General features: G+C 41.7%; 1 protein-coding gene across 6 annotated transcripts in view; it reads right to left on the bottom strand.

Moving 5' to 3' along the window:
* Nucleotides 1-19,176, bottom strand: part of SPAG17 (sperm associated antigen 17) — a 328,728-nt gene that overhangs the window by 155,419 nt on the left and 154,133 nt on the right. For all 6 annotated transcript variants that reach the window (XR_007769040.1, XM_050921082.1, XM_050921091.1 and 3 more), the window contains exons 15-19: nucleotides 13,997-14,058; nucleotides 12,021-12,137; nucleotides 6,487-6,641; nucleotides 1,396-1,586; nucleotides 994-1,079 (exon numbers count right to left, since the gene is read on the bottom strand). Coding sequence is in view for 5 of the 6 variants with exons in the window: in XM_050921082.1 (XP_050777039.1) it covers nucleotides 994-1,079; nucleotides 1,396-1,586; nucleotides 6,487-6,641; nucleotides 12,021-12,137; nucleotides 13,997-14,058 (611 nt within the window). In the remaining variant the exon portion in view is untranslated. The remainder of the gene's footprint in view (nucleotides 1-993; nucleotides 1,080-1,395; nucleotides 1,587-6,486; nucleotides 6,642-12,020; nucleotides 12,138-13,996; nucleotides 14,059-19,176) is intronic.

Here is a 19,176-nt window from a genome sequence, read left to right as displayed (position 1 = left end):
TCTGATACTTCTTGATGAAACATAGGAGCCTTGTCTTATAACAAACTTATTCAAAGTGATACAAGCTACGAAAGTGAGATCTTGGAAGAGTGTTGCTGTTTTCACAATGTAATAAAAATACTCATCTATAGATATCTATGTGGGGAACAAATATTTAACAATGAACTCTTCAGCTTAGCAGAGAAAGGCATAACATGGTCCAATGGCTGAAAGTTGAAGCTAGACAGATTCAGACTGGAAATAAGGCAATATTTAAAAGTGAGAGTAATTAACCATTGGAACAACTTACCAAGGGCTATGGTGGATTTTCCATCACTGACTATTTTTAAATCAAGATTTTATGTTTTTCTAAAAGATGTGCTCTATGAATTATTTTGGGAAAATTCTATGGCCTGTGTTATACAGGAGGTCAGACTAGATGATTAGGGCTCGTCTTGATCCATGCTCAGCCCTGACCCAGCTGCTGCTTTCCATCTGGCCAAGGGGGAGAGGGGGGCAACAATTACAACATGTGATGATTAGGAGCCCCAGCCTGGCCCCCTACAGTGGCCCCTGGCAGTTTCAAGGAAGCCATCATAGCACTGCCTGGTGAGGAGCTGAGATTGGGATCTGCCATTTGGAGCATTAGCAGGTAGCTGTGTGTGTGTAGGGGGGTGGGGGATGACGACACCTCTGTCCTTGTGTGGGAAGGGGGGAAGAATCAAGGTTGAAGGGGCCCAGCCCCAGCAGGGGGATTTGGGAGAGACCAGGATCCACAGCTTGAAGCATGAGCAGGTGTTTGTGGGGCAGTCTATCCCATCCCCACAGACAGCGAGGGCCCCCTCACACACTCTGATCCCCATGCCGTCACACACAACCCAATCCCCATCACCTGCTGGGCCAGGGTCCTCTCACCTACCCTGATCCCTCCTGCCATCTGGGCCAGGACCCCCTTACACATCCCAATCCACCAACTGGGGAAAGACTATTGGATTTCTGCTTTTCTTGTCTCACCTTGAGGGAGCCTTCTCTGACAAAAGGATTTTTTTCTGGAAGTTCCGGTGTGACCTCTGCTTTACCGTCCAGTCCTGATGTACTGCCTTTGAGAAATGAGAGGGGAACAATAAATAGGTTGCCAAAATAAAATAAAATAAGTCTGGTTCAGTGCAAAGGACAGGATGGAATCCCTGTTTAAAATCCTTGTTTCTCTGGTCAGAAGGTTAGAAGGGCAGATACACTGGTGTTTCACAATTATTATTTAATTGTATTACAATTCAATGGCAAAACCCTATGCTACCGCACAATTAAGGTTGTTTGGTGGCAAGTTGTTCCCTTGCAGAATGGTGAGTTGAACAAAACTCAAACTTTTGAGGGTTTGGAATCAGTTTTCTGGGATACATATGGAAAGATACCAACTTTTTGTTTTCTTAGGAGATGCAGCTTTTTTGCTAGTGGAGGCACAGGGTTTATCGTCAGAAGGTCTCTCTGTCATGGCTTTAGCTAGTTTAAGGGTCTCCAGTTCCTTAGCCATTTTTTCTTCCTGATATTTGGTTTCTTCCTTTGTCACCCAGTCTTCAATTGAGTTGGCCACCAGCTCCAGATAGTTTCTGAAAAGAAACATATTACTTCTATTAACAGTGAAAATACTGTATTAATTGATATGATATTGGAACATACAATATCTTTTTCATTCTACCTTTCACTAGAGACAGTCTTGGTTTTTTAGCTGCTATCTGAACATTTTACCATAATCTTTAAGAATCAGGTAGAGTTTACCAGGTTTTTTTTTCTGTATGGGAATTTTTATCTTTGCCTTATTGATCTTTGCTCACTACATTTTATGTTTAATATTTGAGTTCTCTTTTCTGCAAAAGCATCATTTGCCAAAAATAATAATAATAATAATAAAGAAATAAAGCTAGCCATAAATCACCATTGATTAATTTAACTTAACGAGGGTCAGTAAGAAGAGTCAGAATCTGATTCTCCCTTCTTAGTGGTTTACAACCACTGTAATTCCACTGACTTCACTAGAGTTACTCCTGATTTATACTGGCCCTTAGCATTTGTTCACTTAACCGCCCTCTGCATATATGAAGCACCAAATTCTAATCAAACTTACACAGACACATAAAAGATGGAACTAAATTGCTGTAAGATAAATGGAAAACTTACACCGCACACCTCATCCTGAGGATGGTGGCACAGTCTTGCTGACTTGTGGGATCATGTAAGGCAGGTTTGAAATAAGATCACTCATTATACAAAACTTCTCAAGGAAGGTGTCCAATCTTGCCCCATCTATTAATTCTATCATTTTTGTAAGGGTGAGAGTATATTTGTCTCAATTGATTATAAAGTCAAGTCAGGAAAACATCTGGAGAACCATGTGAACATCTCTGATGACCTGTTGTGATGTGTGCCCCCAAATCAATCAGTCATCAGCATATGTGGACAACTGAAGGCCTTGTTTCTTCAGATGAACTGCTACCACTGAGAGTCATTTGGCAAACACCTTTGGAGCTTTTGAGATACCAAATGGTAGGACTTCGAATTGGTACTGAAGGCCATTGACCATAAAACGTAGATATTTCCTGTGGGCTGGATAGATTGACGCGTGCAAGCATCCTGCAAATCAAATGTTGTGAACGACTTTATGGGATCTAGAGAGAGGATTATTGACTAAAGAGTCAAATTTTAAGTGATGGATGAATTTGTTGAGATGTTTTTGAGATCTAATATAAGATGCCAACCCCCTTTCTTCTTCAGAATGAGGAAGTAGTGGGAATTGAATACCTGGTTGCAGAATGCTGGAGGCACCATCTTAATTACACCCCACTGAAGAAAAGTCTGTCTCCATACAAAACAGGCTCCCATGCAAAGAGTTCATGAAAAGGGACTGGGTAGGGTGTGTGGAGTTGGTCTAGATTGTAATTATACTGAATATCCTTGCTGGATATTCTAAGATACACTGGTTGGTAGTAATTGCAATCCATGAATCTGCAGAAAAAGGAAGGAGGTTGCCAAACGCAGGGGAGAAGATGTACAGATCTTCACAAACTGGTCCAAGACTCTTGACTGCAGCATCAAAAACCTGCAACTTTTGCCCGATGATGAGTATGCAGTAACAGTAAATGAAGGAGGGCCACTTTTCTTTTGGAAATATGGTCCTTTCTTGTAAAATTCAGGAGCCTTTTGTTGGCATGAATACAAGGATGATGGAGGCCCTTCACTCAAGAAGGACTGAGGTCTACTTTGCTTCCTCTTCTGGAACATGATATCTAGGCCAAGAAATCAAAGTGTTGCCCTGCAGTCTTTTAAAAGAATAAAGCATCTCTCAAGTCTTTGAATTTAAAAAACATAGCCCTCAAAAGGAAGGTCCTCAGTTGTGGCTTGGTCTTCTTCTGGAATGCCTCATGACTGTAGTCATGATGTTCTGTGCGCAGTGACTGCAGTAGCCATTGATCCTGACACCATGTCAGAAACATCCAAAAAGGCCTGTTATACAATTTTCACCACCAGCTAGCCCTCCAAAGCCTGCTGCTTAGATTTTTCATGATCCACCGCTATAATTAAAGATCCACGGATGTGTTTGGTAAAAAAGTACTCATACCCTATAGGAGAAAATTGTTATCTCCAACCTGCTCTTGTTGATGTAACAGAAATGGATACAGGAGTTTGCCACAAATCCTTGACTGGTTCAAGGTGACAGGGAAAAGTCGGCCCTCCTGTTGTTTTGGGCCTGAGGCCTTTTTCCCTGTAGGCCTCAGGCCTTTAGCTAAGAGCAAAACTTTTTAGCTAAGAGCAAAACTTAGAACTTCTCCTTAGCTTGTTTGTCTGTACAAAGGGCATGCAGGGACTGAAAGATAAGAACAAGGCCCAAAGAAGGAAATGAATATGGGAAAGGGAACTGGGTGATAAGACAGAGGGTCCCCATCCATGCCAACTTGCAACAGCTGCTTTTGCATAACATGACCGCAAGGAAGAGGTTGTTAGAACAGTCAAACCGCAGACTTGACTGGCAAAGACAATAACAGGAAAAACCGAATATGGGAAAATTGATTGGTCAGCTTACTTTTGATCAGCATTATATTCCAAATAAGGCAATTAACATGTGTAACCAGCGTGTTACGTTTTGCGGTTTTAACCTTTATAATCATGGTAAAATTTGTAGTAAGCAGAGCGGCTTACCTCTTGCTTAGGGTCATGCTGTCTCTCCCTGCATATATGCTTGTATCAAAATAAAGGAGCCTCAGGCTGTCTGATCCAAAATCTACCGTGTGGTCAATTTTCCACAACAAAGGATACCATAATTTATAGGAAAGGTCAAGTGACCCTGAGAGACCAGATGCAGAATATCAAATAACTTATCTGATCTTTCCTGAATGACTTCTAGAGCTATCTCCAGAGTATCCACCATTCTTTTAAGAAGGTCCTAAAGTCCTTAAAGTCATTAACTGTGGAAAAAGTAGACGGTGCCACAACTTTATCTGGTTATGAAGAAGAAACTGTCAAAGGGATAGGTTGCTCTCCATAATCCTTCACAAGATCTCCCTCCTCAGTATGAGGTTCTTGCTCAAATTCCTGATGGAGCACTTTGCTTGAGGACTGCAGTATCTTAGATGACTCCTTAGAAGGAAGTGACCTATTTCTAGATTTGGATCTAAATGAATAAGGAGCAGAAAATAAGAGAATAAGGAACAGGATCCACTGACCGATCTGTCGAGAAGGTTCAGTAAGTTTCTGAGAAGCACGAGGTCTCTTAGAGCCTGATGACCTCTTAGCTCCTCGCAGAGTATCTCTGGTAGCTGAAGCACTGACAGAAACTGGTTTTGAAGGAGCAGCAGCAGCCTGCCTTTAAAGAGGGAACTCAGAGTCAGAGACATATTTCAGTGATCTTTCCATTAAAAATAATTTCTGACGGGCATCATGAGCTTTTTGTATGCACCTAGGCAAAGATTTGCAAAATGAATGTTTGCTGGGGATCCATAATTCCACTTGACAAAAAAGGCATGTATTAGTCCATTGTTTGCAGGCATAGCTGTCTCGCAGCCAGAACAGATTTTAAAGCCTGGATACAACATCTCATCCATTAGAGCTATGATTTGGTACCAAGTGGAAACTCAAAACAAGTTAAAAATCTCTCTCTTTTTTTTGTCAATGGGCTTGAATGAAACTTACCAGTTATGAAGAATTACAAAAAAAAAGATCAAACTCACTAGTAACCTCTAAACATAATGTAACAGGCTACAGGAAAGCAGATAGACACTGTACCTCTCCAACACGCTGCCATGGGTGGTAGGAAAGAACTGAGTAGCAGTTGGGGCTTCTCCATCCTTTATGCCTGAAGAGAAGGAGCCTGAGGGTGTGCACGATACATATGCAGCCTTAACAGATACTGCTGGCTAAAAGATTCTGAGATCATGCACATGGGGCACACACACCTACAACAGGATCTGTACGAAGAAATGTTTGAAGAACACTCATTCCATTGGACGATCTGTTCCTGACTAACACAGAGCAAGTTTTGCTTGGTATAGCGATATAATGTGAACAAACATTTTGTAGTTATAAAAAAAATTTGACTGCTAGAATGAAAATTATGACATTTCAGCTATTTCAAAAGATGTTTCAAGGATAGTGAGACAGCATATGAAACAGAGACTCTTCTTGAAAAACCAGGACAAATGGACATATTTTATTTTATTTCAAATAGCCGCTGCTCCTTTTGCTTGTTTCCTTAAAGAAATATATGTTGGGCTGGGATAGAAAATACACACTTTTTCTGTATAAGCACTGCGTACCTCCTGTCCCACTTATAATATAGTTATCCTTACAAGACCCCACAAATCCTTACAAACCATGCCACAGAGAATCTCACATTTTTCTGTTGTTTGGATTACCCCTGAACCACAGCACCAAAATCAGGTGTTGTGGAAACTAATTAGGGACAAAGAATAGACCCTTTGTTTGTATTCTCTATGACTTGGTGTTCCAAGAAGAAATTGTTAAGGTATTGTGAAATTGCTTTTGTAAATCTTGTCCTGTTGTGACATTTGACCAGTTCATATATGAGTAGTTGAAGGAACTGATTTGTTTAATTAGACTTAGTTGGCTCTTTGATCTCCCTCAAAATAGTGCCCCCAATATAGTTTTTCCTGATATAGAGGCCAGTATATAACCCTATTAACATATTTGTATTCTTATGACTTGTGATTTGTAAGCATACAAATTCTATGGGGTGGCTCTATTCACTCAGAATTTTTTACCTCAGTAGTGTCTGTGGTATATTTTAGATATAGTGCTACTACTATGCCCCCAATCCCTGCCCCCTAATGACTTTGTAATTTCTTCTTGAATGGTTTATTGCCAGGTATTACAGTTAACCCATTGATTTTTCTGATGCCACCATATTTCATAAGTGCTTGTTATGTCAAGGTCCTTTTCCATTGCCAGGCTTTCAGCTAAAATGCCTGTTTGAAGATACTATCTAAAAAAATGTATTACCTGAATCCAACATCAGAGTGCATTGCAATATCCCAGGATTCCTTGCACTGACGGTGTTGATTCATTGGATTGTGAAGGACTATAAGCAGAGAGTTATCTTGGGTGTGGTAATAGGAATCAATACACCTGTACTGTTGGGTTGCACTGTGTAAAACCTGAAAATGAAAAGAAATTAATACTTAAGACACATCCTTCATACAGAGAAATGGCACCCTCAACTCCTACAAGAGGGCTTGATTGTACCTTGTAGGGATGTCCCATAGTAAGAGATGGTACAGAGGCTCACTATACCAGAAGCACCAAAAGGCATTCTGCCTCTGGCAGACAGAAGGTCTCTTTAGAGTCCCCAGGCATGTAGAAGCTGTATTCCCACAACCACACACATTAAAGGAGTGCCACTAGCTATACCCATGCAGTCAACCAACTCCACTAGCAAATTCATAGGAACCATAACTTGATCTTCTCCTACCGCCCACTTTCATCTCTTTGGGATGCAACCTGAATGCAATATTTCAGGTGTGGCTGGAGCGGTACAGAAAAGAAGTATCACCCCCTTGTCTACAAACATGCAGAAAGAAAATAAATCTACTTCTTTTATGGCTATATCACATTATAAGTTCATATTGCATCAAATTCACTGTACTATCACTGCTGATGTTCTCCATATTTACTGCTTTCCAGTAAATTTTTCTAGCCCATTCTGTGTTGTGCATCCTTTTTAATGCATGTACTGGCTCTATGCTGACTCTCATTTTATATGTATCATTTTTTGCAGAATGCTAGAGCTGAAATGGGACTGAAATTCATTTATATATCATAAATTATTGGGTTGAATCTATTTTATGAATAAATTCTAGTTAATTGAATATTCAGTTTACAAAAGAAAACTCCTTAACAGCAAAATGCAAAAGGATATGTAAAGGTGTGGCAGACAGTATATTGCTTTCCATACAGAAAATGAAATGGTATGTGCCAATTTTAATGAAGAAATTTAATTACTAGAGCTGATGAGAAAAAGGAAAAGTTTTTACAAGACTTCCATTTTGTGTTGAAATTTTGTTTTCATGGACATTTTATAACCATCTTTATTAATTACTACCAGTGGTATAGATATTAAGGTCCATCGCATTAGTAGGAATTTCCCATATATTGTAATTTAGGACCAGATTCTACCTGGTCTTTACATGTGTGCTCAGTGTGATGGGAAGAGTACAAAAAGCTAAGCAGAACTACAGCCTCTGTAATTCAACAGAGCACAGGGTCTGCTCCATCTCTACTCCCCCTCGGGTTCATGGCAGAATACCTCTTTATACTCTCTGGGTTAGTACAACTCTGGGATACTCCTAACAGGCACAATCCTAGGGTACACTGAGGAAAGAACAGGCCACAATGTATTGGCAGTACTGCACTCTGATTAATCTTTTACAGTTCTTGTTTCTTCTTTCCTTTAAGATAAATATCAGTCATTATCCTATTTCTATTATGGGTTTCCCATATCCATGGGAGTACTGCACATGTATCCATAGGAGTACTGCCCATGGAGAACTTGAAGGACAAGGACTCTTTGTTCTTGCTGACAGTCATGAACACTAACGTCTTCCATTTATACATAAAATGGATGCAGGGAAGCGTTCCTAACCCTTGCAGCCAATGTCATTGTTGCCACAGAAAAGCCAATCCTAGGGATAAGAAGAAAGTCTCTTCTATCACATGTTCAGTCTGGGCTCCAATGCTAAAATGGACAATTACAATGCTGTTTTTGAGTCATGAACAAAATTACAAAATAGATTAAAATGACAAACTCATTTAGTAAAAGTCACCAAAAAGCAGTTGAAGAATAATGGCTTTTGGTAACCATTTATCAGGGCCAAATCTGAATCAGTGTCCTATCAGTAAAATAAGAACATAACAATGACCGTACTGGGTCAGACCAAAGGTCCATCAAGCCCAGTATCCTGTCCTCTGAAAGGTACCTCAAATGAAATGAACAGACAGGTTATCATCAAGTGATCCATGCTCTGTCACCCAGTCCCAGCTTCTGGCAAACAGAGGCTAGGGACACTATTCCTGCCCATCCTGGCTAATAGCCATTGATGGACCTATCTCCCATGAATCTATCTAGCTCCCCTTTGAATCCTGTTATAGTATTGGCCTTCACAACACTCTCTGGCAAGGAGTTCCAGAGGCTGACAGCGTGTTGCATGAAAAAATACTTTCTTGTGTTTGTTTTAAACCTGCTACCTATGAATTTCATTTGGTATCCCCTTGTTCTTGTATTATGAGAAGGAATAAATAACATTTCCTTATTTACTTTCTCTATACCAACTCATGATTTTATAGACCTCTATCATATCCCCCCTTAGTCGCCTCTTTTCCAAGCTGAAAAGTCCCAGTTTTATTAATCTCTCCTCATACAGAAGCTGTTCTATACCCCTAATCATTTTTGTTGCCTTTTTCTGAACCTTTTCCAATTCCAATATTTCTTTTTTGAGATCGAGTGACCACATCTGCACACAGTATTCAAGGTGTGGGCGTACTATGGATTTATATAGAGTCCATATGATATTTTCTGTCCTATTATCTATCCCTTTCTTGATGATTTCCAACATTCTGTTTGCTTTTTTGACTGCCGCTGCACATCGAGTGGATGATTTCAGAGACCTATCCATAATGACTCCAAGATCTCTTTCTTGAGTGGTAACAGCAAATTTAGACTCCATCATTGTATATATATAGTTAGGATTATGCTTTCCAATGTGCATTACTTTGCATTTATCAACATTAAATTTCATCTGCCATTTTGTTGCCCGGTAAGCCAGTTTTGTGAGATCCTTTTGTAGCTCTTCACAGTCTGCCTGGGACTTAACTATCTTGAGTAGTCGTGTATCATCTGCAAATTTTGCCACCTCACTGTTTACCCCTTTTTGCAGATTGTTTATGAATATGTTAAATAGGACTGGGTCCAGTACAGACCCCTGGAAATAAGAGAGAAGAGCATTTCTAGCATTTATTCCTACCCTTTGTTTTCTATCTTTTAACTGGTTACCAATCCATGAGAGAAACTTCCCTCTTATCCCATGACTGCTTATTTTGCTTAAGAGCCTTTGGTGAGGGACCTTGTCAAAGGCTTTCTGAAAATCTAAATACACTATATCCACTCGATCGCCTTTGTCCGCATGCTTGTTGACTCCCTCAAAGAATTCTAGTAGATTGGTGAGCATGATTTCCCTTTACAAAAACCATTTTGACTATTTCCCAACAAATTATGTTCATCTATGTGTCTGACAATTTTGTTCTTTATGATAGTTTCAACCAATTTGCCTGGTACTGAAGTGAGATTTACTGGCCTGTAGTTGCCAGGGATCGCCTCTGGAGCCCTTTTTAAAAATTGGGGTCACATTAGCTACCCTCCAGTCATTTGGAACAGAAGCTGATTTAAATGATAGGTTACATATGACAGTTAGTAGTCCTGCAATTTCACATTTGAGTTTCCTTCAGAACTCTTGGGTGAATATTATCAGGTCCTGGAGACCTATTACTGTTTAGTTTATCAATTTGTTCTAAAACCTCCTCTAATGACACCTCAATTTGGAACAGTTCCTCAGATCTGCCATCCAAAAAGAATGGCTCAGGTTTGGGAATCTCCTTCACATCCTTAACAGTGAAGACTGATACAAAGAATTAATTTAGTTTCTCCACAATGACCTTATCGTCTTTGAGTGCTCCTTTTGCCCCACTGGTTGTTTAGCAGGCTTTCTGCTTCTGATGTATTTAAAAAAAATTGCTATTAGTTTTGGAGTCTTTGGCTAGCTGTTCTTCAAATTCTTTTTTGGTCTTTCTAATTATATTTTTACACTTCATTTGCCAGAGTTTATGCTCTTTTCTATTTTCCTCATTAGGATTTCTCTTCCACTTTTTAAAGAATGCCTTTTTGCCTCTCACCGCTTCTTTTACTTTGTTGTTTAACCATGGTGGCTCTTTTTTGGTTCTCTTACTATGTTTTTAAAATTGGGGTATACATTTAGGTTGAGCCTCTATTATGGTTCTTTAAAAAGTTTCCATGCCACTTACAGGGATTTTACTTTTGGTACTGTACCTTTTAATTTCTGTTTCACTAACCTCCTCATTTTTGTGCAGTTCCCCTTTCTGAAATTAAATGCTACAGTTTTGGGCCACTGTGGAGGTTCCCCACAGTGGGGATGTTAAATTTAATTATATTATGGTCATTATTACCAAGTGGTCCAGGTATATTAACCTCTTGGACCTGATCCTGTACTCCACTTAGGACTAAATTAAGAATTGCCTCTCCTCTTGTGGGTTCCAGGACCAGCTGCTCCAAGAAGCAGTCATTTAAGGTGTTAAGAAAGCATCCCTTCCTGAGGTGACATGTACCCAGTCAATATGGGGATAGGTGAAATCCCCCATTATTATTATTAGTAGTAGTAGTATTACTGATTTTTTTATTTTAATAGCCTCTCTAATCTCCCTGAGCATTTCAGTCACTAACACCATCCTGGTCAGGTGGTCGCTAATATAACCCTACTGAGATATATTCTTATTTTTCAAGCATGGAATTACTATCCAAAGAGATTCTATTGTATAATTTAGTTCATTTAAAATTTCTACTTCATTTGATTCTATGCTTTCTTTCACATATAGTGCCACTCCCCCACTAGCACGACCTGTTCTGTCCTTCTGATATATTTTGTATCCTAGTATTAATGTGTCCCATTGATTATCCTCATTCCATCTGGTTTCTGTGATGCCTATTATATCAATACCCTCATTAATACTAGACACTCTAGTTCACTCATCTTATTATTTAGACTTCTAGCATTGGTATATAAGCATTTTAAAAACTAGTTATTTTTTGGCTGCCCCCTGTTGCATGACATAATTGAATGAGACTTTTTTTCATTTGACTTTTTCTCATCAGATCCTCCCTGTATTTTATCATTTTCCATCCTCTCCTCCTTATTAGGACATAGGGAATCTCTATTTATAGATCCTCCCCTAAGAGATGTCCGAATCACATGCTCCTCCGCACTTGTTGGCTTTCCCCCTGTCCTTAGTTTAAAAACTGTTCTACGACCTTTTAAATTTTAAGCGCCAGCAATCTGGTTCTGTTTTGGTTTAGGTGGAGCCCATCCTTCCTATATAGGCTCTCCCTCTCCCAAAAGCTTCCCCAGTTCCTAATAAATCTAAAACCCTCCTCCCTACACCACTGTCTCATCCACACATTGAGACCCTGCAGTTTTGCCTGTCTAACTGGCCCTGCACGTGGAACTGGAAGCATTTCAGAGAATGCTACCATGGAGGTCCTGGACTTCAATCTCTTACCTAGCAGCCTAAATTTAGCCTCCAGGCTCTCCCTCCTATCCTTCCCCATGTCATTGGTACCTATGTGTACCACGACCACCGGCTCCTCCCCAGCACTACACATAATACACAAAAAGCTCTGTATCCTGTTACTAGCACTCTATGCACCAGCCCCCAGAGCTATTGTGCCTATGAGAATCAGAGCTCATAAATACCTGAAGAAGAAGACGTGGCTCATAATGTTCAGCAAAACTCCAGTCTGTCAAATGCCGCTGCTGAGTCTTTTGTATTTCCACTAAATCTGTCTCCGGCCCATGCCTCTGTTGTTTAACCTCAAAGTACATCAAAACAATAAAAAAATCAGTATTTTAGTATCCATTTGTTTTAAACTGAATGTAATTCCATTGACTTAACTACAGTGAGGAGCATGAGGTACAAAAGAATATAGAACAGCATCATAGTTAACTGCATAAAGCTGCACATGTGTAAATCTATATGGAAATGTTTTAGTAAGAATAAAAATTGACAAAAAGATTTTGCCTTTGACTGCTTTATAGTCAACATAATCTAAATATTTCTATTGTTAGGTTATATGCGTCTGAGTGCTGTAAGCAATTACAGACTTACAGATAGGTCTTGTGAAGTCACTTTAACATGGCTTTACTTATCTAGGGGTAAATGGCAGACAGATGTTTGTGAAGATGCCAAACCCCACAGTCTGTTAGTGAGATTACAGTTTGGCAATCTCTCTTAAACTCTTACTCTAAAATTAATCTCTTGTACTCAATAAGTAGCACAGCATTGCCATGAGAAGGCCCCTTCCACCCTCCTTCTTGGATAGTGCAGAATTGCAAGAGGCAGATTTTACAGTACTTTAAAGCTACTGGACTTTAGGGTATTATCCCAAAACATAATAAAATTAGGACTGTCAATTAAGTGCAGTTAACTTACATGATTAACTCAAAAAATTAATCATGATTAATTGCACTGTTACACAATAGAATACCAATGAAATTTATTAAATGTTTCTGGATGTTTTTCTACATTTTCAAATATATTGATTTCTATTACAACACAGAATTCAAAGTATACACTGCTCACTTTATATTATTATTTTTATTACAAATACTTGCACTGTAAAAACAAAAGAAATAGTATTTTTCAATTCACCTCATACAAGTACTGTAGAGCAATCTCTTTATCATCAAAGTGCAACTTACAAATGTAGATTTTTTTTGTTACATAACTAGTCTCAAAAACAAAACAATGTAAAACTTTAGAGTCTACAAGTCCACTCAGTCCTACCTCTTGTTCAGCCAATCGCTAAGACAAACAAGTGTGTTTACATTTACAGGAGATGCTGCTACCTGCTTCTCATTTACATCACCTGAAAGTGAGAACAGGCATTCACATGACACTTTTGTAGCTGGCGTTGCAAGGTGTTTATGTGCCAGATATGCTAAACATTCGTATGCCCCTTCACACTTTGGCCATCATTCTAGAGGACATGCATCCATGCTGAGGATGCTCACTAAAAAATAATGCATTAATTAAATTTGTGACTGAACTCCTTGGGGGAGAACTGTATGTCTTTGGCTTCAGCTTTGTTTTACCCTCATTCTGCCATATACTTCATGTTATAGCTGTCTCGGATGATGACCCAGCATGTTTGTTTGAAGAACACTTTCACAGCAGATTTGATAAAACGCAAAGAAGATACCAAAGTGAGATTTCTAAAAAATAGCTACAGCATTCCACCCAAGGTTTAAGAATCAGAAGTGCCTTCCAAAATCTGAGAGGGACGAGGTGTGGAGCATGGTTTTGTTTTTTACAGTGCAAATATTTGTAATAAAAATAAATATAAAGTGAGCACTATACAGTTTCTATTCTGTGTTCTAATTGAAATCAGTATACTGGAAAATGTAGAAAACATCCAATATTTAAACAAATTATTCCATTATTCCGTAAGTATTCCATTATTGTTTAATAATGCGATTAATCACGATTAATTTTTTTAATTGCTTGACAGCCCCAAATAAAATTAACACTCACATGGGCATTCACGAAGAATCCTCAGCAAGAGGAATTCACTTTGTACAGTCTTTAATATTCCTTCAAGCCACATGCTAGAACATAGTTTATTCCATTCATTATACTATTCATCTCTGAAGTGAAGAAACTAATTTCTTACTTTGTTTACAAGAGGATCAGCCAGACCGTCTCCTCCACGTTTGTCATTCTTTTCTATATGCACTGGAAATTGAACAGAGAAGAAACATTCTAGAGTTCCAGATATTTTCAGAATTTGTTATTCTGTTGTTTACTTTATTCCTCTTTGTTATTCACATGTTGTGGGCACATTCTAGCTCAACCTCCAGAAAGCTACATATATCCTTTTAAGCTTTGCCTTATCAGTATGGAAAGAGCCTTGCTTTGATGATGATAAAGTACCCAATCACATTCTTGACCCTACAGAAGATCATAAGAACACAGGACTTTCCATCGATTCATCAAGTCCAGAATCACATCACCAGAACAGATTACTATGTGATTCTTTACAGAAAGGAGGAAAATACCTATCCTGTATTTTAGCAGTTGCATAATGCTGGACAAAGGGAAAGAAGAGTTTATGCTTTCCCAACTCTGCAGTAGTTAGTTAGAACATCCAGAAGCATGAAGTTTGATTAGCTTTATTTCAGTACGTACGCAGTAAGCAACATTATTATTCTGTTATCGTAATAAAATTATCCAAACCTTTAAAACAATTTTTTATTGAAATTAATGGTGGTGAAAGATGCCGAGCTGGCAGCTCTACAATATGACATCCTCTATTTGTGCATGGACACAAGTGGAAGCTTCTCCATCCTGCTTTCCTAGTATGCTCAGCCCTGAACATGAGGGCCCCACTTCTAGAAGTAAGAGGGTATTCAGTTTTCTTGGCCCATTTGTTGTTCACCTTCTCTGCTGAGATTGCTAACTAAAGGGCCAATTAGTGACAATTGTGGTGGTGATTTCATGATTTAACACTTGTTCACTAAAGACTTTACTCAGGCTACCATATTCATTTCATATAGGCCACCAAGTAACAATCAGATGGCAACATCTTTTTGGACACTACAAGAAGCAACTAGAAATTAGAGCTTTCATAACTATATTGTCATTAGATCACAGAAAGAGAGGCTACTTCTCCAAGTAGTAACTACGGTAACTGGAGTTCTTTGAAAAGTGTTGTCTATGTATATATTCCACTGCTGGTAGTGCACGCGCACATGTGCATGGTTTTTTGGCCAGTAGTTTCTGTTGGGGCTGTGCATGTGCCTTGAGTGTCCTTGTGCTCTGCACTGGAAGCATAAAGAATGGAGTGGCCCAGCTGCCACTCAGTTCCTTCTCTATTCAGAATCCAAATGTTATAGGACTAGTGCTCAGTAAATTTTTTCAAACAAAACATTTTTTCCTCAAAAAATCCCTGAAGATACTGTGTATGACCAAGTCCTTGATCTCCCATCCGTGGTTGGACGAAAAATGTTTGCTCAGCCTGTCTGCCAAGATATTCTACAGACCTGGTAGAGAACCACAGTAAGGATTATCTGATAACGGATACATCAGTTCCATAGTTAAACATCCTCCTGACACAACAAAGATGATCTTGCACCTCTGTCTGTTTATATAGAACATGGCAGTCATGTTGTCCATCATGATTTGAATTTGATTGACCCTGAATACACAGAAGGAATACCGAGCAGGCTCTGTGAACTGCTCTGAGCTGCAACACATATATATGCAGTTGATCTTTGTCTGGAATCCAAAGGCCTTGCACACTGCAATGATCCATGTGTGCCCCCCAGAGGGAACCATCTGTCACTATGGATGTGGATGGAAGGTGTGGTGCAAACGTTAGCCTCTTTCAAACACATTTGGAATCTTCCCATCAATCTAGGGACATTGGGATATTTTGTGGTACTAAAAGAGGCATAGCTAAGCAATGCCTGCTCCGAACATCAACTGATTTTAGCCAAACCTGCATGCAAGGAAGGTGCCATAAGTCCACGAAGACTTGGGGAAGTCATCACTTTGGTGTTTGGACTTGACTGAATCTGCGATATGACAGTGGACATGTTCTTGAATATGTCCTGAGGCAGATATGCTCTGGCTGTTATAGAATCTATAACAGCTCTAGAAACTATAACAGTTCCTGTAAATTCTATTCTTTGAATTGGTGTCAGTCCGGACTTTTCTTTGTTGATTTTTTGTTCAAACTGGATGGAGTATCTGACTGATACTATTTCTAGTACTCAATGGTCTATTGTAATTGAAGCCCATATATTTTGGAAGAAGTTCGGCTGATTTCTGAAAGGAAAGATGCAAAAGTCTAGATCCTGAAAAGTGGCACTGCAATTCTTGAGCAACCTGTCAAAATGGTTGTTTATGAGCTGATGTAATCTGAGAGTATGGGTTGCTAATGTAGAAAGTCTCTTTTTCTGAAAATGCTGCCTCTTTCTGGAGGCCCTACACCTCTTTGGTGATAGAATGCACTTAGCACAGATCTCAGTCTTTAATAAGTAGGTGATTGTCATGGAGTCACCAGGGCGATGCTCTGGAACTACTCCCTATGAAGCCAGTCAGGACTCTGGGGGAGCACATGGACCACCTCCATCTCATAATCCTGGAAGGACAGACTCCAACTCAGGAGCTTGGCATTGGCTCCTCCAGGGCTGGCGCTTCCATTTAGGCAACCGCCTGGACGCCAGGATTTGGGAGGGTGGCACTGTGCGTCCCTCGGCGGCAATTCGGCGGCGGGGGGGGTCCTTCCGTGCTCCATATCTTCGGCGGCAATTCGGCGGCTGGGGGGTCCTTCTGCGCTCCGGGTCTTTGACGGCAATTCTGCGGCAGGTTCTTCACTCGCTCCGGGACCTGCCGCTGAAGTGCCTCGAAGACCGGGGACGCGGAAGGACCACCCCGCCGCTGAATTGCCACCAACCAGGAGCGCAGAAGGATCCCCGCCTAGGGTGCCAAAAACCCTGGTGCCGCTCCTGGGCTCCTCTCATCTGGTGCAGCCACGGCAGGGTGAGTGGTCCAGGTACACAGTGAAGTGCCATCCAAATAGATTCAGCTGCAGTCTTTTAAGAGCCCACTCCATGGTCAGGCATTCCTTCTCTATGGCTGCATAGCCCTGCTCCCGGAGCAGCAGCTTCCTGCTCAGGTACGTGATGGGATGTTTCTCCCCCTTTTGCACTGGCCTGCCTCTGCACTGCGCCCAGCCCTGTGTTTGGGGCATCGGTGAACACCATAAAGGGCTTGTCAAAGTCTGAGTTTCCCAGCACTGGGCCCTTGACCTTCTTCAGCATGCAGAGAGCCCTCTGGCACTGCTCAGTCCAGACCAGCTTGTCTGGCTTACCCTTGTTGCATAGCTCAGTGATGGGAGCTGACACAGAGCTAACGTGTGACACAAACCTCCAGTAGTGCCCCACCATCCCAATAAAGGCCTGGGCCTGTTTCTTAGTCTGGGGAGAAGGCCAATCTCTGATTGCCCTCATCTTGGCCGGTTCCGGCTTTAGGCAGCCGCTCCCCACTTTGTGGCCCAGGTGCAACACCTCTGCCATCCCCACCTTCCACGTCCCAGCTTTTACAGTCAGCTTTTACACTCAACCTCGTCTTCACCTGGCACACATGGTCCTCCCAGGTCTGGCTAATGGCACAAATATCATCAATGTGTGCTAGGGTAAAATTCTCCATCCTCCTCAGTAACTGATCCACCTGGCGCTGGTAGGTGACCAGCACCTCCTTGAGCCCGAAAAATAGGACCAGGGACTTTTACAGCCCAAAGGGGTGACAAAAGCAAGTTTCAACCTGACATCTGGATCTAAAGGCATCTGCCAGTAGTGTTTGGTGAGATCCCTGGTCATGGGGTATCGAGACCCCCCTCAACTTGTCTAGGATTTCATCAGGCTTGGTATGGGCAGGCACCATACATGGGTGATGACACTGAGATTCTGTTAGGCCACAAAATCAGATGGACCCATCTTTCCTGGGGACCAGCACCATGGGAGGCCCCTCGGGGGCTGGTGGATGGCTGGATTACCCCTAAAGCCAGCATGTCTCTGACCTCTCCCTCCAGGGCCTGGGCTGTGTTCCCAGTTACTCTGAATGGGGGACACCTGATGGTAGGGCCAGTTCCAGTCTCCACCCAGTGGACAGCTTGTTTAGTGAGCCCAGGCCAGTTGGAAAACAGCTGTTGGTATGAATGCAGCATCTCTCTGATCTCTGCTTGCTTGACAAGGGTTAGCTGGTCAGAAAGGGGAATTTATTCCAGCAAGGGGCCGGCTCCTGTTTCAGGAAGAGACTTACCAGGGGATCTTCCCCTTTCTCCCACTGGCCACACATGGCCAGTATCAGCCTCTCCCTGTCACAGTACGGCTCCATGATATTGACCGGCTCCCCTCGGTGGCTGTGAGCCTGGTTGGGCAGTTCCAGCACATCGTTCTCCTCATTCAGCTGCTTGTTCACCTTGAAGGGCCTGTCCCAGGCAGCTTGCAGCTTATTTTTCCTCATCAAGATGAGATCCCTCACCTGGTCCCCGGTGCCAAAGGCTGAGCGGTAGTACCAGACCTTCTGCCTTCCTTGGGCCCTGGCTAGGTTCTCCCTGGCCGGACACACGAGCTCAGCGAGCTTTTCCTGGAAAGTCAGTACATACTCCAATATTGATTCTCCATCAGGGGAGGTCTTCCCCTCCCATTCGTCCCTCACCCAGTCCAGGGCCACCTTTCGAAAAGACTCCTCTATAACAGGTAGGTGTCTGAAGGCTGCTTTATCCTTGTCCTGGATCTTTTGTACCTCTGGACAAGGCAGCCCTGGGTAGCAGGTGTCTTGCCCTGGCTGTGGTTCCCCACACTCAGCTGGGGTCTCTAATCTTCCTGGGCTCAGCTTTGTCCCTGCTGGGCCAGTGAGGGCAGGCAGCGAGCCCACTGCTTTGCTCATAGCATCAGAGCCACCATGAGGCACCTCCCCCATATGCAGGGGGGTAGGAAGTATCTCTCTGTCTCACCAGCTCCAGGGCTCTGGTTACAGAAAGGCAGGTATCCTGAGTTTAGCAGCTCCTCCCCCTGCCAGCAAGGTCATCTGCATTTTCACTGACTACTTCAGTCTCAGCCAATTGGTTCTCTGGATTCAAATTCAAATTCTCGGCTGTTACAGGAGCAGGCCCTGGATCCTGTCCCAAAGAGACACAATCATCCCCCAACAGGAGGTGACAGCCGATATCTTGGAGAACCCCAATTACCAGCCAGCCCAACCCCTCCTGTTTCTGTGTAACACCGATAGACCTCCGTCATCAGCAGGCGGGATCAAACCGGGGACCTCGGGAGCTTAGTACAT

Source organism: Gopherus flavomarginatus, chromosome 1 (genome assembly GCF_025201925.1).
Source record: "Gopherus flavomarginatus isolate rGopFla2 chromosome 1, rGopFla2.mat.asm, whole genome shotgun sequence".
In the NCBI taxonomy this organism is placed as follows: Eukaryota; Metazoa; Chordata; order Testudines; family Testudinidae; genus Gopherus; species Gopherus flavomarginatus.
The sequence above is the reverse complement of the archived record's forward strand: the minus strand, read 5'-3'. Positions and strand labels throughout refer to the sequence as shown.